The 23,936-nt window shown below is 38.3% G+C and overlaps 2 protein-coding genes across 3 annotated transcripts; one reads left to right on the top strand and one right to left on the bottom strand.

The window, feature by feature from the left end:
- Positions 1 to 724: 724 nt before the first annotated feature.
- On the top strand, positions 725 to 8,031 carry LOC309509785 (adhesion G-protein coupled receptor G2-like). The gene is made up of 14 exons (XM_082184612.1): positions 725 to 2,639; positions 3,197 to 3,416; positions 3,507 to 3,663; positions 3,749 to 3,910; positions 4,207 to 4,326; positions 4,415 to 4,460; positions 4,579 to 4,685; positions 5,365 to 5,489; positions 5,657 to 5,928; positions 6,009 to 6,105; positions 6,187 to 6,470; positions 6,615 to 6,716; positions 6,807 to 6,944; positions 7,043 to 8,031. Exons 1-14 carry the CDS (start codon positions 1,196 to 1,198, stop codon positions 7,132 to 7,134), a joined length of 3,366 nt encoding a protein of 1,121 aa, XP_082040738.1. The 5' UTR covers positions 725 to 1,195; the 3' UTR covers positions 7,135 to 8,031.
- Positions 8,032 to 8,162: 131 nt separating this feature from the next.
- On the bottom strand, positions 8,163 to 18,912 carry LOC309509786 (gamma-aminobutyric acid receptor subunit rho-3; the record flags this gene model as incomplete). Of its 2 annotated transcripts, none has more annotated exons than XM_082184613.1 (9): positions 18,270 to 18,895; positions 16,116 to 16,228; positions 14,309 to 14,376; positions 12,936 to 13,159; positions 12,775 to 12,857; positions 11,219 to 11,356; positions 10,938 to 11,090; positions 9,957 to 10,150; positions 8,163 to 8,465 (listed from the first exon to the last, which is right to left on the bottom strand). In XM_082184613.1, the coding sequence occupies exons 1-9, from the start codon at positions 18,407 to 18,409 to the stop codon at positions 8,163 to 8,165; spliced, it is 1,416 nt and encodes a 471-aa protein (XP_082040739.1). In that variant the 5' UTR covers positions 18,410 to 18,895. The 2 variants fall into 2 exon arrangements, with proteins under 2 accessions (XP_082040739.1, XP_082040740.1); XM_082184614.1 differs by having other exon boundaries at positions 8,231 to 8,465; positions 10,938 to 11,112; positions 18,270 to 18,912.
- Positions 18,913 to 23,936: the final 5,024 nt, after the last annotated feature.

Genomic DNA, 23,936 nt, shown 5'->3' with positions numbered 1-23,936 from the left:
AGATATAACAACCTCACCAGTCAGTACAACAGATACAACACACACTATAACAACTTCACCAGTCAGTACAACAGATACAACAAAAGATATAACAACCTCACCAGTCAGTACAACAGATACAACACAAAATATAACAACCTCACTGGTCAGTACAACAGATACAACACACACTATAACAACTTCACCAATCAGTACAACAGATACAACACACAATATAACAGCCTCACTGGTCAAAACAACAGTAACCACACTCGATATGACAACCCCACCTGTTAGTACAACAGATACAACACAAAATATAACAATGTCACCGGTCAGTACAACAGATACAACACACAATATAACAACTTCACCGGTCAGTACAACAGATACAACACACAATATAACAACTTCACCGGTCAGTACAACAGATACAACACACACTATAACAACTTCACCAGTCAGTACAACAGATACAACACACACTATAACAACTTCACCAGTCAGTACAACAGATACAACACACAATATAACAACTTCACCAGTCAGTACAACAGATACAACACACAATATAACAACCTCACCGGTCAGTACAACAGATACAACACACACTATAACAACTTCACCAGTCAGTACATCAGATACAACACAAAATATAACAACCTTACTGGTCAGTACAACAGATACAACACAAAATATAACAATGTCACCAGTCAGTACAACAGATACAACACACAATATAACAACTTCACCAGTCAGTACATCAGATACAACACAAAATATAACAATCTCACTGGTCAGTACTACAGATACAACACAAAATATAACAACCTCACCGGTCAGTACAACAGATACAACACACAATATAACAACCCCACCGCTCAATACAGCAGGTACTTTACACAATATAACAACCGCACCAATCAGTACAACAAGTACACCACAAAATATAACCTCACCAATCACTATAAGAGATACGACACTAAATATAACAACCTCACCAGTCTATACAACAGTCACACCACTCAATATCACAACGCCACACATTAATACAACAGGTACAACACTCAGATTAACTGTCACAAGTCTCAATTCAACAATCCCTCAAGTCAATACAACAGTCACATCATTTAATACAACTGCTGTGACAGACACAACACTTGATAAAACCATAACAACTGTCAATTCATCCATCACTTCAGTTAATACAACAAGAATGACACTTATTACAACTGTCATACCACTCAACTCAACTGCACTAAATTATACATCAGCCACGACAACGGTCACTTCTGAAAATGAGAGACAATCTTACACAAGTAGTTCTCAATTCTCTGGTGCAGAGTTCACCAACACAACCTTTCCGCCAAATACAACACTGTTTAATTTACAAACCACATTACACTTAAATACAACAACACCCCCAATAAACACAACACAACACAACGGCACAATTACAGAAATCTCAAATAATACAATCCTAGCAAACACAACAGAATCACCAATTAACACAAATGAATCAAACACAACTCAACCACTTGACAATACAACTGAATTCAATACAACCACCATTCCGTATGAGACAACACAACTTCTGAATAATTCTACACTGGAGACCACAGATGCTGGAACTGATACCACAACATATACACCACAAATCAGTGATGTAACTTATTCCAACATAACAGATCCCCTGTTTAATACAACACAATCAAATACAACAGCCTTTACAATGAACACAACCTTGTTTAACACAACAGGTATTGCACTGAATGTAACCATCTTCAATGGGACTGATGTCAATCGTAGCATCAACACAACAGAGACCTCAAATAACACATCAGAATTTAACACAACAGTAAGCCCTGCAGTTAATACAACACAATCAAATACAACAGCCTTTACAATGAACACAACCTTGTTTAACACAACAGGTATTGCACTGAATGTAACCAACTTCAACGGGACTGATATCAATCATAGTGTCAACACAACCGAGACTTCCAATAACACATCAGAATTTAACACAACAGTAAGCCCTGCAGTTAATACAACACAATCAAATACAACAGCCTTTACAATGAACACAACCTTGTTTAACACAACAGGTATTGCACTGAATGTAACCAACTTCAACGGGACTGATATCAATCATAGCGTCAACACAACCGAGACTTCCAATAACACATCAGAATTTAACACAACAGTAAGCCCTGCAGTTAATACAACACAATTTGACATCACAAACACAACACAGATAGATATAACAAACTTTCCAACAACAGAAAATATTACCAGTGGGCCAACTGACTCCACTTCAGAGCCTGTCACAACAGTTAGTCTCCTTAACACAACACAGTCAAATGGCACAATAGAAAAAGCCTTTACTGAAAATACAATCAGTAATACAACTACAACATTAAATCCAATTAGTATTCCAAACAACTTAACAACAAGTACTACCTTTATTAGCATTGTCACAAATAGCAGTACAGTTCACACAACTGCTCTGTCAGGCATACTTCCAAGCTCTCCTCAGAACAGCTCAACTTCCACAACAGCAGCTCTAATTTTTGCTCCAACTAATACAACTGAAGTCACCACAAGACCCGTTCCAGCTGTGCCAACAACACCCTCCATTACCATGGCAGCCGCTTCAGGTTTGACTATGCTTCTTGACTCAACATTCCAAAACTGACTATAGCTTCTTGACATTCCGAATAAGTGTTTTTTCTAGGTTAATGCATGCACAACAGTGGTATCAAAAAGTACTGAGACACTTAAGTCACTCTTAAAAGGGATAGTTAACCCAAAAATGAATAATTTAGTCATCATGTACTTACCCTCATGTTGTTCCAAACCTGTAATATTATTTTTTCTTCTGTGGAACACAAAAGACATATATATTTTGAATAATGTCTTGTGTCTCAGTGTTTTTTATTGTTCATATAATGAAAATCAGTGGGGTCTAAACAGCATTGGATCCCACTGACTTACATTAAATGTATCAATCCTATTGCATTATGACATATCAACGCAAGTAGCATTTACTTTAACTATATCAAAAAAGGCTTTAGTTTGCAGATGCCACTTGATATTTTGTATCCAATGAAATGAAATGCAGGCAGTGTGATTTGAGTATCTAAAAGTGACCAAATTTGTTTTAAGGCCACAATATGTGTATCTATAACAACAGCTCATTTGATTTGTTTTTCAGAAGCAACAACTAAAAGCCCAGACTCAGTGGCTAGCGATCTTCTGAATCAAACACAGAATGTGGCATCTCTAAATTCAACTCAGGTGAATCAGCTGGTCAGCCAGCTAGAGAATATTCTCTCTGCACCGAATATTAGTGTGGATCTGGGCCGAACAGTGCTGTCCATCATCAACAACTTTCTAACCAGCTCTGCAGATAATCTTGCTGCCTCTTCTAATCGGTGAGACACATGTGTAACACAAGCATTCAAAACAGTCTGACACTGTCAAACTTGAAATAGCGGATGTAAATATTATATTGTGTTTTGTAGATTAATCAAAGCTGTGGATAATTTGGCTCTAAAACTTGTGATTCGGGACCAGACTGAGAACATTGTATTTGATTCACTCGCTTTGACTGTGACCAAAGTTGATGGCACCAACTTTGGGGAAACGTCATTCTCAATTGTAGATCCCTTGAACCCACAGGTAATGACAACTGAAGTCCAAAGCAATTCATTACCAGTTTGGCTGTTTTTGGAAGTGCAATGACTCAAAATGTCTGATTATATAGGTCACAAAAGGATTTCAAAGACAAGTCAGGGCAGTGGAAAGTTCCTCCTCAATGGGCAAAATAACACTACCTGCATCCCTGACAGAGAACCTCTCTCCAGAACAACAGAAGATCGCCTCAAGAGTCCAGTTCACCTTCTTTCAGAAAAGCACTTTTTTTCAGGTAAAACTGGGTTAATTTATTTTCATATAATAAAAGCACCATCAGACATCAAGAACAAGATGAAGATGTTTGTACATAACCTTTGCAGTTCCCCTCAGATTGAAAATTTGCTCACCCTTATGTCCTTAATGTCTTTTCCATTCAATTAACATACACTTAAGCTTCAAAAAGGATACAAAATCACCATAAAAGACACCCAACCCTGACCAGATAACATTTTCAGAAATAAAGCTGATGTCAGATTTGATTCTGCCACTTTTCTTCAGTTTATTCTTTGGATTTTCATGTATCGACAGGATAAAAACATGACTCAACAGCTGAACAGCCACATTCTGGGCTCTAGTCTGGCTAACCTGTCAATCAAAAACCTGAGGGAGGGTGTCGAGTTTACTCTGAGGAATAAGCAGCCCGTTGCGGTGTGTGTGTGTTCACATATAAATTGTACATCATATGTCACTGCCAGCTGAAAGCTTTCTGATTTATCTCTTAACTTCTCTCCCACAGGGGAACTATGTAGCTTCCTGCGTTTTCTGGGACTTTGACAAAAACGGTGAGATTGCACACCTCCCAGAATTCCCGAGAAATTGTTATTAGGCCTTATGAAATGTGTGATCTGTCTAATTTCTTAATTAATGTCTTGTAATTCCTATGTGTTTTGGATTTTCTAGGAGGTTCAGGAGGCTGGAATCCCACCGGCTGCTATGTCAAGAACAGCAGTACTGAGAACGAAACCATCTGTAGCTGCGATCACCTGACCAGCTTTGCTGTGCTGCTGGTATGTCAGTGTGTGGGATTGAAATGTCCCAGAAATGTCCACATCCATCCTCTTCAGAAATGTATAATGGCTCAAATTAATATGATTATAAATAAAATCGAGAGTCATAACCACAGGCTTCAACAATTCATTTTTCACATTTTCACAAACATTAATGAAAAATTGTTTCTTTTAAATACATTTTTATCATTTTTCTTATCTTTACTTATTTTTATAAATGTCAGGAATATCCATGCAGATCTTTATACACTACAGTTCAATGATTTGGGGTCGGTAAAATGTTTTAGAAAGAAGTCTCTTAATGCTCACCAAGGTGATCAAAAATGTATTTGATCAAATATTCAGTAAAAACAGCAATATTGTGAAATATCATAATTTAACACTTTTCTGTTTTAAAATGTAATTTATTCCTGTGATGCAAAGCTACATTTTTAGCATCATTACTTCAGTCTTCAGTGTCACATGATTTTAATGAATTAACTTTTGCAAATAATAATAATAATAATTTGCACAAATAATTTAATTTTGAATAAAGTGTGTGCCATATACTTTTAACTGGCCCAAAACTCTCTTACACTGACTGGACCTGGACCATCCGTATTGTTGAGTCCTCAATTAAGTATGCATTATACATCTCTGGGATTGTCATATAATGCTTTCATTAATCTTGTTTTCAAAGGACATTAGCCGTGACGGCACATCTGACCCTCTACAGGCCATCATCCTTACCTATATCACTTACATCGGATGTGGGGTGTCCGCCATCTTTCTCTCAGTTACTCTGCTCACTTACCTCGCGTTTGAGTGAGTAACATCCTCCTTCTCAGTGAATAAGCCCTAATATGAGATTAATCACAATTGGTCCCTCAAAAACCACTATGATGCATCTTACAAAATATGACAAAAATTAACTTCCATCTTTCATTCCCAAAAGAAGCATTTATTTACCCAATTCTTCCTTTTAATTCCAGCAAAATCCGCCGGGACATCCCTTCGAAGATCTTGATTCATTTGTGTTTCGCCCTGCTGTTCCTGAACCTGGTATTCTTGTTGGACTCATGGCTAGCTTTGTATACAGATGCAGTAGGCCTGTGCATTTCTACAGCATTCTTCCTGCACTACTTCCTGTTGGTCTCCTTCACCTGGATGGGACTGGAGGCTCTGCATATGTATCTGGCCATTGTCAAAGTCTTCAACAACTACATGACCAGATACATGCTGAAGTTTTCTCTGGCAGGCTGGGGTGAGTTCAGCTGCTACATTAGCCTTATGGTTTGTGGCTGTAGATGATTGCTAATTTAATTCTGTGATGTGTTTTTGCAGGAATCCCTTTGGTTGTTGTCATTATTGTGATTGCGATAAACAAAGATAACTATGGCCTCATTACCTATGGGAACATTCCTGATGGAAGTGGGGATTTGTAAGTATTCAACTTATAATTTAAAGGCATCAGTCTTCATTACGACTTTGCTCTTGATATTTCTATATTTCTCTCTTCTAGTTGTTGGCTGAAGAATAATATAGCATTCTACGTATCCGTTGTGGCATACTTCTGCATCATATTTGTGTCGAACCTGGCCATGTTTGTGGTGGTGATGGTCCATCTGAGACGAATTAAGCGGCAAAACCCCCACAATAATCAATACCGCAGCAGCTTGCAGGACCTTCGTAGCATCGCAGGACTCACTTTCCTGCTGGGGCTCACATGGGGCTTCGCCTTCTTCGCCTGGGGTCCAGTCAAATTGGCCTTCATGTACCTGTTTTGCATCTTAAATTCCCTACAGGGTGAGAAACAATATTATATAATTTGTTTTATGTATAAAGTCAGCATAATACAGTTAGAAGTATATTTTTTCAATGCAATAATGCAATTACCTTGAGCGCTTGATGAAAAATGGGTCTTTTTTTCTTGTTCTCTTTCTCTCTCAGGATTTTTTATTTTTGTTTTCCACTGCGCTCTGAAGGAAAATGTCCGTAAACAGTGGAGAATGTACCTCTGCTGTGGCAGGTTACGATTGGCTGAAAATTCAGGTATATCTTTAACCAAACTAAAGCTGCATGTTACCCTAACTAGTTATTTTACGGGCATCTCCGTTTTACCTCTCAAACGTTTTTCTCCAGAGTGGAGTCGGACAGCCACACAGAGCAACAACAATAAGAAGAGTTCGATTCTGTCGGCATTTTCGTCTAAATCAACGGCCAACAGTGCACTGCGAAGCTCAGTGGGCAGCAATGAATCTGTGCCATCCCTTAGCATCGGTCAGTTCTGCTCACTTCTGCAAAAAACTGGCAAGAAATGTACAAATGTGTTTCATACAAGTCAAGAATATTTTTAACTCTTTAACTTTATGTTACAGGCTCACCAATCGACGACAGTCAGATCATGTCAGGGGAAGCGAATGATGATGTGGTCCTCAATGAGATCAACAGTCAACTCAGATCTGTGTAGTTTTTGGAAGAGGATTGTAAACCCAAATTGGAAAATAGGTGAAGAAATAGACTATTAAATATTCTGTTTTTAGCAGGCCTGAAAAATGTAATACCAAGATGAGAATCTAGTGACTGTGCTAAAAAAAAATGACTTCTGTCATCAGTTTCTCTGAATGAGTGTTACATGCAGTGAAGCTTACAGCATTCAGCTTTATAGCCAGGCATTTTGTGATTTGTTATTGAACTAGGCTGCTCACGGCTGAGGAATGAATAGGAAGCGCAAGGACCTATGGGAGTCAATGCGTAAAAATATCTCCACGTGCGGAAACGTTATATTACGCCCCACTTTTACAGCGTCAAGGGTTTTAAAGTCCTATATATTTTCAGAGAACAGTATTAAACAACTCTTCTGCAAAATAACAATAATAATAATTTGAGCTCAGATTATGCCAGTGCATTAAATGGTACTTAAAAAATGCTTTATCATTAATTTAAAATGAAGGATAACAAGTTTGTTTGTTTTAATTTTATTTTTTACCTGAAATTCTGTCTTAAAATCCATATCAATCTGTCAGATGTGTTGAAAAAAGACTGAAAATTTCACTGTTGGTCCAGTTGTCCATATAGTTGTTTATTTTTTTTCTCCACATTTTATAGTCATTCTCAGTTTTGTAATTCCTTTGTAAAGGAATTACATATGATCAAATTTGTTTTCTGTTGTCTGAAATTGTCTTTGAGTAGCATAAGGGTTCTGTTTAGCCAAAGTATAGTAATGTGATTTACATGTATTATGTTTTGATAATTGTTTTGTAACAATTACTGTATGTAGTTTTATGAATTTATGTTAATTTCACTTTTGTACATTTTAGGAAGAGTTAGGAATCTGAGATTCTAACATAATAAATAATTTATTATACTTTTTTCGCCCTATGATACAGTTTTTGTGTGTGTGCAAGTGTAAATTCTATCATTGTGGCATGTGATCACACTCAAGCCATCAAGTGTATGATAGTCTTATAAACTCTGAGCAGGCCAGTTTTCTCTCGCTCAGGAGTAGATGCTCCAGTAGATGATATTGAAGAGAAAGTATGCTAAAGGAAATAATATTCTTGAATAGGAGTCTATCTTGTAACTGTTGTTCATGATATGGTTGACGCTTTGGCGGATGGAACGCCGTCGACGGAGGCGCGTGCCCAGGATTTGAGGGAGGTCAGGTGTTGTGGAGTTCCGTGAGGACACGCACGTGTCCGTGTTTAGGTCAGACAGCCGAGGAAATGAGCTGAGCTCTATGTCCTGGTCGTGGAAACATCCATCGAATGCCATGGCTTGAGATGCATCGTAGTCTGAGAGCTGTAGGAGACAAAAAAAATGAACTTTTTCTGGAATTTACGCGGTAAGATCTTTTAAAGTACAATATTTCACATATTATGGAAGTTCAAGAGATAGTGCACCAAAATGTTTAATTCTCTTACTCTAAAAAAATGGCAGGTTTGACATAATGTTTGATAATCAAGGACCAATGATGTTTTATGTTATTGAGGTCCACAAGCGCCATATTTGATTTGAGAGCAGCAAATGTGTTGTATGACTTAAGTTTTAAAATATGGCGCATGCATAATATGGACATCTTTTTAAGTTCTTTTTTTCCATTCGGGACTTGACAGTGTAGATAAAATACATAAGATTCTTTAATCATTTTTAATGCTGTCATATGTCCATTTATAGCTGAACTCTCCCTTTGAGGAAGGGGTGCAAAACTTCCTGGAGGGCCATAGCCATGCAGAGTTTAGCTATCACCCTAATTAAACGCACCTGATCCAACTAATCAAGTCCTTCAGGCTTATTTGAAAACTGCAGCTGCGTCCGTCGAAGGCCGTATTTAACGTTCCGATTGATTTCACGACGAAGGCTGTCCCAATTCAAAGCCTCCTTCAAATGCAGCCTTGAAATGCGTCCTTTGTTTCCTGGGCAATGAAGTGCTGCGTCCCAATTCGCCTACTTATAATATGCTTTAAAATTATATACTGTTTTTGTAAAGAAGCGGAATAGGAGGTAAGCAATGAGACATACTACTTCGTCATAATTGCATCTTTAACAGACCGTTCTGTCGCTTAGTTATGTGCATCCTGTCACCGTTTAAACTGCCCTGTCAATCATTTTGCCACCGTTAAAAATCCTCCACATTCAATTTAATTTCCTATCATATTGGAGAGAAATGTACAGTAGTAGCACGTTGATCTGCCAGTCGTGGGTCTTAAGAGGAGAGTTCTCTGCACAAGTGTTTGCATGATGCATTTAAAAGTTAATGACCAAACGTATCTTTATAAAAGTTCACAATACTGTTGCAGATGATGAAATAAAATGTGGATAACACTGAATAAATATCTTTTCATTAGGTTAGATACTAATTACTAATCACTCAAACCCCTTTATCAAAACCACTCTACTTAGCAGTCGGTCTCGCACATCCACCATGTTTTTAGTTTTTTTTTAGCACGTTTTATTCGTCTTTTTAGTTCTAATCAAATCCTTGTCTAATGCGCAATGGGTGGTGGCCAATATTAGCCATTAGAGTGCCCACTTCGGATTATAATCGGAAAAAGTAGACCATCCGGGTATGTTTGGAATACTAATTTTAACACTACGATTTGGGACACGCTAATTCTAATTCCGAATACTATTTAGGATGGATAGTAGGTGAATTGGGACACAGCAAATGATAAAACAGATGGATCCTTCGTGGCCTAGCCTACCCCAGAATTCATTTAATGAGCTATTACAATATTTTACCAATATTTTGATATTTTGTCATCTTCTCTTGATATGTAGTGGTAGTTTGACCTTTAATCGTTTGAGTTTCTTCATTTCCTCCTTGGTGGTGAAGTAGTTGACAGCTGCGTACTCGATGACGGACAGAAACACAAACAGGAAGCTGGTCCACAAATAGATGTCCACCGCTTTCACATATGATACCTGAGGCATGGACGCTGACACTCCCGTAATTATGGTGGTCATAGTCAACACCGTAGTGATGCCTGGATTGAACAAACATGCAGAGACACACATTTTGCTAAAATAATAATCTGAGTATACTGTACTCTAAACTGTTCAATGCTACACTATAGACAATGGACCTTTTTTGCCCACATCATTTCGCTAATGTGGCAGCGCTTTTCTGTTACAAAATGCAGTGCTTTCTTGATCATCATCTTTGTTGATTCCTCCCAACCAATTAGATTTTAGGGCTAGTATAGTTACATTACCAGCGACAAGTAAATTACCGCCAAACAATCACACCAAATCAGAACAAGTTTAGCAAAATTTTGCACCAATGAGATTTCAAAATGGGTGGAGCTACCCACTATGACGCCACAAAAGCAGGCTATAGGCTGTTTTTGAGTGATAAACAGCTGTATTCACACATAGTATGGTTATAAATAAGACTGACAACTGCATTTTATAATTGAATCAGACCCCTTCGAATTTTTAGACGCCACTAATGTAAATAATTTCAGTAAACCTATGCTGTCTGAACAGAAATATAAGAAACTAACAAAATTTCTGACAAATTGGCCTATGATTGTTTGAGGTGATTTTGATCAAGGACCAAGTCCTGCTTGGCTAAATTGTGCAGCCTCGTTTCTTTTCAACTTAGTTAGGCAATTATGAGACAACTAAGCAACTAAACCGTTCATCACACTGGACCGCAGTCTAACAAGGCTCAATGTCATGCATAACAAGAGTGAATGAACTACAAGACAAGAGATCATTTATGAGATAAACATTTCGCCTAGTGCATGTGTGTGGACAAGTGTTACGCACCAAGTGAAACACGGGCCGGTACCGCCCGCCTGTCGATCCAAAAAGACACCCAGGACAGCACCACCATCAGCATTGTGGGAAAATACGTTTGCAGCATGAAGAAGAATATGTGTCTTCTGAGGATGAAGTTGATGTAGAGCCTGTTGTACCAGCCTGACAGAAACACGTGTAAAGCCTGTAATTAATGACCTACTGATATATTACTACTGTAACAAGAACAAAGACAAAAGATTTGTCGTAGCATGAATACATAGAAGGAGAAAGAGAAAAGAGCCTCTTACCTGTGCTACTGTACAAGGCCAGACCGTGTGAAGGGTGGAACTCTTCAATGAAGAACTGAGAGAGGGCAATTTCATCTGTCCTTAGAGAGTCATTGCCATTTTTCCAGTACAACATGAGGTCGTTCTCATTATATGCATCTGAATGGGACAGAAGAGCGGAAGCCGTAAGATATAGAAAAGAAGTAAAAGAAAGTGTGCGCCTGTTAATTCACGCTTAAATACATGGAATTTTCTAGATTCAAATATTAACATCTATAACAACAGCATTTGTGGAGTAGTGTTGGTTTCTACAAAAAAACTATTTTGACTGGCAGTTAAAACTGGATTTAAATGGCTCCTTGTCATCCACAGGTTTAAAAGCAGGCTGGATAAAGTTAACCAATAGCCAAATAGCTATTTAGATGTCATTTTAGCACACTAGCTGTAATGTATTCTGTGTCTGTGCTCTTGTTTTGTAAACTTTTAGTTTGTATTTGGTTCAGTTCCTGTTTCCTATGTTTCTCTCATTCCCTGATTGTATTGTTAGTCAATTACCCTGTGTGTATTTAAGTCCTTGTGTTTTCAGTCTTCTTGGTCAGGTCTTGTCTTTTGATGGGACACGATCCAGTTTTGCCACACTAGTCCCATGACAGTATATCATTTTTAAAAGTGTTGCTATACGTTCGCAACAGTGCATATTTTAACATTCATTGCATTACTCCACATACTTTCATTGCAAGCACTTTTTCTGAAACCACGATTTTTAAAATGGTGTCTAAATGGTGGCAGAAATGCTTCACATTCCTTTAATGAAATTATCCACGACTGTCACATTTTCCCAACCTGTAAAATATTAAAGGTATACTCCACTTTTTTTGGAAATAGGCTCATTTTACAACTCCCCCAGAGTTAAACAGTTGAGTTTCACCGTTTTCGAATCCATTCAGCCGAACTCCAGGTCTGGCGGTACCACTTTTAGCATAGCTTAGCATAGATCATTGAATCGGACAAGACCATTAGCATCTCTCTCAAAAAAATGGCTCCAGCAGGCGTAATGATATGACGCAGCACCTGAAAATAGTCCCCAGCTCGGTAGACTATAGGGTCGACTTTTTTCAGGCGCTGTGTCATATCATTACGCCTGCTGGAGCCATGGTATGGCAGCAAAGTTTCTTGATTATTACGCAGGAATGAGAGTATAGTTCCTAGCCATATCAGCCTAGAAAATCGCAACTTTTCATTTTCCGTCGGTCTTAGTACACGATGTAACTACAGAAGAGTCAAGTTTTAAATAGGAAAAATATCGTAACTCTTTGGTCATTTTTTTGAGAGAGATGCTAATGGTCTTGTCCGATTCAATGACCTATGCTAAGCTATGCTAAAGGTGGAACCGCCAGACCCGGAGATCGGCTGAATGGATTCGAAAACGGTAAAACTCAACTGTTTAACTTTGGGGGAGTTGTAAAATGAGCCTATTTCCAAAAAAAGTGGAGTATCCCCTTTAACTAAAAAACAATGTATGTGGGACTCAATAAAAATGACACAAGAACTGAGGATGTTTCTAGGTGGACACGTACAGCTCTCCAGTTCCAGGGAACAATTCTGAGTGTCCAACGGGAATCTACTGAAGTCCATTGCGCACAGAGAAGTAACTGTGATCCTACAATAAAGAGAATATTCCATTATTAAAACATTTACATATGAAGGAAATGAATCAGCAGAGGTTATAGGCTTCTACCTGACGCTGTAAAGGATGTTGCCGTCTGGGTAAACCCTCAGCATTATGTTCTCCATGGTGGTATCATGGATGAAGGAGCGCTTGGAGTGGACGAAAAAGACATCAGGCTTCCAGATCTTCTTCACCAGACGACCATCGAATGTGCGGCTCAGATTGTTACTGGAGGGAAAAGCCAAGCGTTCATCCTTCCAATAATGCCTCAGGTACAGGGTCATCGTGAAGTCCTGAGAGAGACCTTTACATTTTACTGACCTTATAGATAAACATGACAACTTATTACGAGCAACAGTGCAGGGCAGTGACTGGCATTTTAGTGCAAATAAAAGTATTTGACATTTACCAAGAAGACCCATTTCTGTCAGGACCACTATCGTCAAATACGATTGACAATTAGCATACAGTTTGGATTGGTTCTGTTCTGGGCAAGAACTCCCTGCGCATCCTTGCAGCCTAGCATGGATAAGAGCAGGGAGAGCAGCAATAACCCCCCTTAGGGTAAACTGAACAGAACCAACATGAATGTATTGCAGATATCATTAATTCAAGATTTTAAAGTACAACATAATTCGAGATTTTATTCTGATTCAAGTGGAATCAGAACGCCATACTGACTGGCGAGAGGAGGAGCTGTGGAGGGAGGAGGGTAAATAGCTCCTGAGAAACGCGATAGCTGCTGATAATACTGAAGGAGCTTATATATGTATACAGTGATAGACGTCATATTCCTATAGGTAGACGTGTATCAGCTGAGAGTCAGCTGATGAGAGCTTGACTAACGTGACCTATCAGAACTGACGCTACGCTTAATATTGCTAGATTTACTTTGTGAGAAGCTGAAGGCTTGCTTTTACACAAGCAAAATTTTATCCATTTTGTAAATATGGAACAAGTTTGCAAAGAATACATTTATATACACTGTAAAAATAATTGTTGGTTTAACTAAAAAAAGTAAGTAACCTAGTTGCCTTAAAATTTTGAGTTTGCCTAAACAGAATTTGAGTTAATTCAATACAGAGGATTGGTTTAATCAACAGAAACTCGATCTAAGTTGATTTGACTAAATAAAAAAAAGTTGTGATAACTAATCATGAAAATAATTGTATTCAGTGTAGGATTAGAAACTGAGAATTAGTATTCGGATCCATTCGTAAAAGCAATACCGGAACCAAATGATGTTCAGCTCGATTAATAGATTGACTCATATGAGTTATTTCTTTTTAGCGAATTAAAAGCATGCAGCCCAACTTGTGTTCGATTCCCGAATGAATAAGCGGTTGAGCTCTCTCGGCCACCGTACTAAAAGATTCATTAAAGGAACCATTAAGGATCCACAACATTGCTCTATTAAATACAAAGAGAATATGCACTTTTACCATGTTTACTTCAGAGATGCTGTCTATACTCTCCACCTGCACATCAATGCCCACAGGGATGGCAGATCCTGCAGAGCAGAAGACACAATACATTTGCATATTGGTTCAGGACCACAGCATTGCTTTTGATATCAACTTAGAGAGAATCTGCCTCCTTTGCTCCAACAGAGAGAGCATATGGAGCTCAAAATGTTACTCTAATCCTATTTGTCCCATCATTAATTAGCAGTGGTTACTGACTGAAGGACACCATTCAAAGCCTGGTTCCACCTCTTGATCTTCTTTAATCATGTAAAAGAAAGCCTACACACCATTAAACTACTCTTTTATCTAAACATCTCTTCCTCTTTTAAAGCACTGGCAGATTTGAGCGTCACCCTGCTGGATGAAAGGAAGCAATACAATTATTTATGTTTACATGTAGTTGCCACCACAAACAGTGAGCCGTGTATGGTGTCATTTCTATTAGTCATGTGTATTAGTTCATCTATTAGTTTATGTACATGTATGCATTTAGTTTACAGTTTAATATGTTTTTAATATTATTTAAGGTTTGGATGAGACCTGATTGAGGTTTTTTGTTGTTGGTTTTTTTTAGGCCCTTGTGAAAAAGTAGTGTGCTTAATTGTACTGAATTGTACATGAAGAAAGAACACTTTCATGGCTGTTTCTTAACACACTTTTAAAATGTGCTCTTTGTAATAATGTCAGATTGAAAAGTGTTACTTTAAGGTACATTTTAAATCATTGTGTTTTAATAATCTTATTTTGATCTGTACATAAGTACACTTATTTTGATCTGTTGACTTATACATATACTTAAGCACATGTTGATTGTAATTTTAACTATAATGTATTTTTCAATATTATTTAAAGAAAATATTTAAATACATGAAATGTAAACTTCAATAGAAATTGCACTGAAGTATTAGTTTAACAAAAATTTTCATCTTTACATTTGAAAGGCCATTTTAACCAAGGCAACAGAAAATTCTGAAATTAAATAAAAAAGCACTTAAGTGAGAAAAGAAATTCAACCGAAATTTTAACTATAATACATTTTCATTTAATTGCAAATAACATGCAATACGTGCCCGAAAACATTACATTTAGTTATTTTTCTTCTTTTTAAAGTGTACTTTCTTTTTTTATGTTCATGGACATTAGAGCTCCAGTTTAAGGTTTAGCACTGGAAAAGCTCTAAAATTGGTTTTAATTTCCAGATCAATATTTAACAAAAGCCTCAAACAAAAACTTTACAAATAACAGAACAATAAAAAGATGATGTACAAAGTAACTTCCTTAGTATATCTATTGTTTTATCATTTAAAGCTAAGCAAACTTAATTTAAAATCATATACGGTTACATTATTTTTCTTGAAAAGTCTGTTTGTTCCATCGCAGCCACCTACTATAATATTTCATATATTGCATTGCATGTCTTCAGTACTCAAATATGTGTAAAAATGATAACATTAGCACTTTTCCATCTGTTTTAACAGGCCTGGGATGTAATCCAGATTACTGTCCACCAAAGCACATCTGTGTCCTCAACACCCATTGTCTAATTTGTGTTTTGCACAATCTGGGTCATGTTTGAATTTAGGACCACACTCGCCCTGTCAAAGTCATCTCTGGCCGCTTTCCCCCGAATAGAGAGATGGTGACACCGCCTCATTCTTCCCTCTGACACGACAAAATGGTACAGCCCATTTTTAATCAGATTTATTAAAAGACCACTCTAATTGTGATTTTCCGGATTGTGATGGTGATTGATGATTGGAGCAAATAAACAGTGCATCCTGACCTCCAAATCCAGGCCTCATGGCAAAGTCGTGGTCTTCGATCCTTAGCAGCTGTTCAGTTTTGATGAGGAGGGACTTGGTGCTGTCCTTTCGCTTTAATTTGTAGTCAATCCGTCTGAAAGAATGAGAAAAAGGGTCCGAATAAAAACAGGCCATTATCGCACTTCTGTCGTTTTTCAAAATAACAGGAATATTATCCCGGGCCCTGTGAGCAGGTGGGCCTTTGCATTACAGAGAAATAAAACAGTTGGACGTCCATCCAGAACGTGACCATCAAACATCTGCCTCAGTGCTCCAGCATCTGTAATTTAAAAATAATTACTTGGCTATTAAAGGGATGATTTATAAAATGCAGCTTGTTCTACAATGGCGGTTGTGTGTGCCAGGTTGTGAAAATTAACTGTGATTTGGAGCGCTTCCAGAAGCCTTCCAAACAAGCTATTTTCTGAGCCTTAAGAGATGAGACGTGAACAAAAACACGGCAGAAACTAGTGAAGGTCAGTCATACACGTACAATGTTTCCCCTAACATAGACTTTTCATCTGCGTGCTTTAATTGAAACCCCAAATATACTGTCAATCACGCTGTGCTCATTCCATGGCAAAGTTAATTGCACACCGAAGAGCAATTACAAAATTAAACCTCAAACTGAATACAGCATACAACCACTAATGACTACGTGATAGACTCATTACGCAATCAAAAACACTGCACTAATGACACAATGCATGCTGCGAGATTGCTGTACACCGCTGTGATTAAAATTACAATAATATAAAACATAGTTATATAATAAAAAAAATGTAAAAAAAAAAACACCTTTAATTTTTAAAAACTAAAAACTCTCTTGGATCGAGCACTGCATTAAGAGTGAAATTCCCAAGAAAATGTATCCTATTAACCTCTTATTAATCTCTTTCTAAAGGCTTTTATAAATATTCAATGCAATGACACATTATGCATTAACAAAAACTGTACCTGGAAAACCTGGCTGACACAGGCTTTTTAGGGAAAATCTGCATGCATGGTTTTAATGCCAAACAGAACTTTGGCTGCTCTCCAAAAAAACAGATGATGGCACCAGGATGGTTTTAATTACAGAATGAAAGAATACTGGCACTCTTGATGTTGTGTGACTCATTACGCTGTGGTAACATAGACACCACCAATAGATTAAAACCTCACTTTATTTATCATTTAGACACATAGTACAGAGGAAATTCAATGATCCATGGAACTATTACCATTTGTTCCTTTACAATTCTTTTCTACCCTTTTTATGTATTCTGCTATTGTCTCAATTCAGGGTTATTATTGTTAACTAAAACTAAAATCATAAAAAAAATTACATTTTCATTACTTACTAAATAAACATTAACTGATACTAAAATAAATAAAACTAAATCAACTAAAACAAATAAATGCTCATTAATAGAAACAAGACATTTTTGTTAAACTAATAAAAAATTTTTTTTTTTTTTACTTTAACTAAAATGAAAGTCAATCATTTTATCTCTTAAAACTCATCTTTGATCACCGAAATGACATATTTAACCGTTTTTCCTGTGCAAAACATTGTTATTCATGCCTTCAAATAGCTTGAGTGTAACTCTACACCCTGGCTTCATTTAATATACATGGAACCATGAATATGCAAATTAGCCCCGCCTCCACTCACTCACACCAGCTCAGAGATCCACTCGCTCAACTTTACAGTAGTAAATACTACACAGTGTTGCTTAATATTTTTGTGGAAACCATGATACTATTTTTTAGATGCCTTTGAGGAACAGAATGTTTGAAAAGAACAGCATTGATTTGAAATAGCATTTTTAGTAGAAATAGTAATGTCTTTACTGTCACTTTTGATCAGTTTAATGCGTCCTTACTGAACAAAGTATTCATTTGTATGATATATAAAATAAAACACTTTATTTTAGTGTCCTTGTTCCACGTTACATGTAGATACTATAGTAATTATTATAAATTGTGCATAATTACATTATAAATTGTCCTTACCCTATATAGTAAATACATAGTAAATAATTATTACTTCATTCTTAAATGTTTAATTTCACTGTAACACAGACACCTTAAAATGAAGTGTAACATACTGACCCCAAACAAGCTAAAGAGTTCAAATATTCATGACTCACCCTCTGAATCTGTGTTTGGCATGCTCAACCAAGTAAACATCCTTATTTTTCTTCCGGTTAGGGTAAGGGTTGTTGAGCAGGGTGACGGGCCAGAGACAAGCAAGGCACAACAGCCTGAGGGTCAGCAGGAATAACTTCATGGCCAAATACGACGACGGAAGACCTGTTCTTCTTCTTCTTCTGACACTCTAGGTCCTGTAGATAGGGTCCAGAAATCTTCCACGGTGACGGAGCCAAGGCAGGATGGTTCCTGGGTCCTGGCCATCCCCAGCCAACCTCAACTGAGAGGGCGCTGGGAAACGGTACGGTAGTCCTGATGACCTCTCCTGATGTTCACACGTCTCCCAGAAGAATTGTAAATCTGAAACTAGTTTGTTGGATGGTCTTACAGCATATTTTCAGCATCCATCACCGCATACTTCAGCTGATTGTATGTGTCATCACGCGTCTGGTTGGTCCCGCTGTCGTCGACTCGTGGTGCTTTGTCACCCAAACATAAATCAATGGGAATTTATTCTTACAGTAATAAAATACTGGCATTAATTCCTCTCAAATCCTCTTATCTGTAGCTGATGGATCTTCCCTTAACCTACACAGTGAGCTGGGACCATCTCTAATCGGGATTTCCTCATGCCAGGCGTTATAGTTTTGTTCTGTCTCTGTTGAAGATAAGCATGTCATACCTGTCCACTCATGTTCATACACTTCCTTCACTGATGCTGAGAGGTGGAAACCAAACAACGAACAAAGAAAAGACAATTAGATGAACCTAAACATCAGACTGACAAGTTGCAAAAACGTAAATTGATGTAATCCTGTCCTCATCCTCTTGTTCACCTTTTTTCTAGAAAAAACAACATGTAATCCAGAGAAGATTTGAAAATCGTCAGATTAGACATCTAAGAATAAATATCACAGCAAATGAACTTTTGAAGGTAGTATTCCTGGATAAAACATTGCATCTGTGTTGCTTTGTTTTGCAGAACGCCGCTCTGGCATCACCTGATGATGTGCTCCAGTTTCAGGCACATTCCATCATTAGTTATTATTATAAAAAGCTCAGGGGCTAACCAATCAAATCACATTAACACAATCAATTACATTACAGAAGCATAGAGAGAGGGGGATGGGAGAGAGTGCAAGATCATAGGATGGACAGATACAAAGAGAAAAAAATCATAAACCAATCGCAGACTTCCTGTGTCCAGTAATCCCAGTGCATTGCCTAATCTGGCGGATTACGGCCTGATCGGCACCAGAGACATCATCACAGATACTGTATCTGCATTGACTTTTACTGGTTTGCTAACCATATCACAAGAGGACCGTGGCAACATATCGAAGAAAAAAGGAGAGATCACTTCCTGTAATAAAAAAGACGATCGACCCTACAAATGATCTTTAGTCGCACCCAGCAATACAATTTAAAAACATACATCTTAAGGTTTTTTTATTTTTTATTGTGCAAATATTGGAAGATTACCAACCCTATGGGCTCCACAAACATTGGCACCCTTGATAAATATGAGCAAAACTGGCTGTGAACATTTGCTTTTTCTATTGTTACGTTTTCCTGATTGGTCTAGGGGAGGAATGAAACAGTAAAAATGGATGGTGGTGAAATGAATGTGCAACAGCATGAAGCCACCCCGTCTCCAGACCCAGAGTTGTTTCACAATAACCACATAGTGATCTCATTCAAGAAGGTAGTTTTATTTACAAATTAGGCAAAAGAAAAAGAGAGGTATCAAATTCAGAAGGGGGTATAGCCAAAACAACAAACATAATCAATCTTACTCCTCATTAATCAAACTACCTAAACTAAAAGAAAAGAAAACAAAAGTACAGCAAAATAAGCTAACTCCCTTGCTAGCATAAACAGGAGAAAAAAGAATGATTCAAAATAAATGGCACCCACCTCCCTACTAACCCCAGAAAATAAAGAAATAAATGATTAAGTAACGAGCTTCAAATAAACCAAAAGAAAATGATACATTAAGTCAATCAATGATTAACCATTAAAGGTAACACTCACTTCTGCCTTTAAAGTCTCAATCAGGAAGTGCAACAGAAAAAGACTAAAAAGAGAAAACTACTTCACTAAGTAGTACACACAATATGAGGTAGAGATACACTGTTCACTACTGGCTTCAACAAAGTCTCAGGTCTGGGGTTGAAGATGGGACCTCATTATTGCTGCTGCACAGTCAAGCCACCACCAACACAGCTCTGATGGTGTTTGCAGTTTAAATACTCCCAGCATCCAATCACAGCAGGCCACTGATTATCTGTACCAGGTGGAACCATTTCTCCTATTAACAGAGACAGGGATAGAGAAAAAAAGAAAGCAGCACAGCTGAGCACACACAAACAGAACCTTACGGCTCTGGACGTAACACCCCCGCCACCAAAGACTATAACCGCCCACTGGTTATAAGTCAACATACTAATTCACCAATCATCAAAACATTAACTGTCTAAAGAATGAACTCTGGACAGGGCATCGGCAATGATGTTGTCACTTCCTTTCTTGTGCCGGATGTCAAGATGGTATTCCTGCACAATTAAAGACCACCGCATTAAACGTTGATTAGTGTTAGACATGCGAGTTAACACCACCAATGGATTATGGTCTGTATAAACCAAAATAGGGCCATCACTTCCACCCAGATAAACTTCAAAATTTTGAAGGGCTAGTAACAAAGCTAGCGCTTCCTTCTCAATTACACTGTAATTTCGCTGACAGTTAGTGAATTTCTTTGAGAAAAAAGATACAGGATGGTCAATTCCTGCTCCATCCTCCTGAATCAGGACTGCTCCGGCTCCTGCAGCGCTGGCATCCACCTGTAGTTTGAAAGGCCGTGAGAAATTAGGAGCAGAGAGAACAGGTGCAGTACAGAGGAGATCTTTGGCAGCATTGAATGCATCCATGCACTCTGAAGTCCACACAAACTTCCTGGATGCACTCAAAAGATCAGTGAGAGGAGAAACAATAGCAGCAAAATTCTTGCAAAAGCTTCGATAGTAGCCACTCATTCCTAAAAAACGGCGCAACTCACGTTTATTAGTGGGCTTGGGAAACTCAACAATGGCAGCTATCTTGGCTTCTATAGGTCTTACTTGTCCTTGGCCAACACATTTACCAAGATAAGTAACGGTTGCTTTGGCAAATTCGCATTTAGCCAAATTCAGAGTCAGAGATGCTCTCCTCAACCGTCCAAAAACCACATTTAACTTTTCAAGGTGTTCCTCCCAAGTGTCAGAGTATATCACAACATCATCCAAATATACCTCAACATTGGTCACTTCTGACAAAACTCTGTTCATGAGCCGCTGGAACGTAGCCGGTGCATTTCGCATCCCGAAAGCCATGACCGAGTATTGTAGAAAAGAATCAGGTGTGACAAATGCAGATATTTCAGAGGCACGAGAAGTCAGCGGGACCTGCCAGTACCCTTTTAGTAGATCTAATTTAGTAACATAATGAGCAGCACCAACTTTGTCAACACAATCTTCCATTCTTGGAAGAGGAAAAAAGTCTGGTCTGGTCACAGCATTAACTTTACGATAGTCAGTGCAGAATCTGAATGTAGAGTCAGGCTTCGGCACTAGAATGCATGGTGAACTCCATGGACTTTGACTGCGAGTTGCCAAACCATTCTCTAACAAATATGTTACCTCAGATTTCATGACGACTCGTTTCTTTGGATTTATTCTATATGGATGTTGTTTAATGGGCTGGCTATCTCCTACATCAATGTCGTGACACAGTAAGGTAGTCTGGGAAGGAACATCAGAGAAAAGGTCAGAATAGGTAACAATTAAGTTACTAACTGCTTTACTCTGTTTTTCTGCTAAGTAGGAGAGATAGGATTGCAGATCACTCAGAATAACTGAATTCTGCAAGCGGGCACACAAAGTTTGAGCATCTTTGGCTATCAATCCATCCTCCTCCAAACAATCAATAGGTAACAGAACTGCTGCAGACACAGGTTTAACAGGAACATCTGGATTTGCATTTCTTATGGTGTATGTTTTCAACATGTTTACATGACACACTCTGCTCTTACGTCGCCGCTCAGGAGTGCAAACAACATAGTTGGTATCACTAAGTCTTCTCTCAATGATGTAAGGACCAGAGAACTTAGCTTGCAAGGCTGTTCCAGACACAGGAAGTAGGGCCAGAACGGATTCACCTGGCTGAAACTCACGCCTCACACTTTTGTGGTCAAAACGAGTTTTCATCTTCTCTTGAGACTCCACCAGATGAGTCCGAGCTAACTGACAAGCTTGGTGAAGACGTTCCTTGAAAGAAGTCACATACTCCAGTACAGAGACAGGTGCAGAAGTCTGTGCAAGCAACTGTTCACTCAGTAACCTTAGTGGGCCTCTCACGGTATGGCCAAACACCAATTCTGCAGGACTGAATCCGAGTGATTCCTGAACACTTTCTCTTATTGCAAACATCATTAAAGGTAGACCTTCCACCCAATCTCTACCAGTCTCTGTGCAAAATCTTCGGAGCATAGCTTTAAGAGTCTGGTGAAATCTCTCCAATGCACCCTGAGACTCTGGATGGTATGCACTCGCTAATTGATGTTTAACTCCCAATTCACTCAGCATCTGTGAAAAAACTTTTGATGTGAAATTCGAACCCTGATCAGATTGAATAATCTTAGGCAAACCAAAGAGAGAACAGAAGCGAATTCTCTTTAACCACAGATTTAGCTTTTATCGTGCGGAGAGGAATTGCTTCTGGATAGCGAGTCGCGGTGCACATGATGGTTAAAATATACTGATGCCCAGATTTAGACTTAGGTAAGGGACCTACACAATCTACAAGCAGCCTTTCAAATGGTTCATGAAGAACAGGAATCGGTTTTAGAGGAGCTACTGGAATGGTCTGATTTGGTTTCCCCACTAACTGGCATACATGACATGAACGGACAAATGTAGAAACTGCAGACTTCAACCCAGGCCAAAAAAAGTATTTAGTGATTCGATGGAATGTTTTCGTTACTCCTAAATGTCCTGCTAGAACATTCTCATGAGCTAGCTCTAGTACATGGTGTCGATAATCAGTTGGTAACACAATCTGGCGAACCTCTTGCCACTTTGCATCACAATGCAGAGGTTTCCACTTACGCATCAGAATTCCATCTTCCCAAAAGTACGCAATTCTAGCTTTAGGTATTTGACTGCAATCTACTACAGCATCTCTACAAGTAGCCAGGGAAGGATCAGTAATCTGTGCAGCAGCTAACTCCACCTTACCTATTTTCAATGTGATTTTTGGTAACTCAGGGGATTCAATGTTTTCTAACTCAACCTTAGATGTAACTTTTGTCACCCTCTCTATATCCTCAGGTTGAGAAAACAACACAGTATCTGAAAGATCTGAAACATCACCAAATTTCAGTGACTGAGCTCGTGTTACAGCACAGGCAGGGAATACAGATCGATACTGAGTCGCAAGTTCAGATACTTCAGTAGTAATAGGTTCATGAGTAACAATAGGACGAGGAAAGACTTTGCCACCGGCAAGATCATTTCCTAGAATGAAATCAACCCCATCTACAGGTAACTGTGAACATACCCCCAGCGTCACTAAACCAGTAACAAGTTCCGATTTCAAATAGACTTGATGAAGAGGAACATTGACACAAA

This window comes from Leuciscus leuciscus, assembly GCF_965113295.1.
Source record: "Leuciscus leuciscus genome assembly, chromosome: 11".
Lineage (NCBI taxonomy): Eukaryota > Metazoa > Chordata > Actinopteri > Cypriniformes > Leuciscidae > Leuciscus > Leuciscus leuciscus.
Note: the sequence above shows the minus strand (reverse complement) of the source record. Positions and strands in the feature narration are given on the sequence as shown.

What these genes read in the sequence shown, in the direction of transcription:
- LOC309509785 (XM_082184612.1), top strand. Translation starts at nt 1,196, where the DNA reads ATGACACTTATTACAACTGTCATACCACTCAACTCAACTGCACTAAAT. An exon ending in CTCACTTACCTCGCGTTTGA is followed by an intron (nt 5,490 to 5,656) that starts GTGAGTAACATC and finishes TTTTAATTCCAG; the next exon opens with CAAAATCCGCCGGGACATCC. An exon ending in GTTTTCTCTGGCAGGCTGGG is followed by an intron (nt 5,929 to 6,008) that starts GTGAGTTCAGCT and finishes GTGTTTTTGCAG; the next exon opens with GAATCCCTTTGGTTGTTGTC.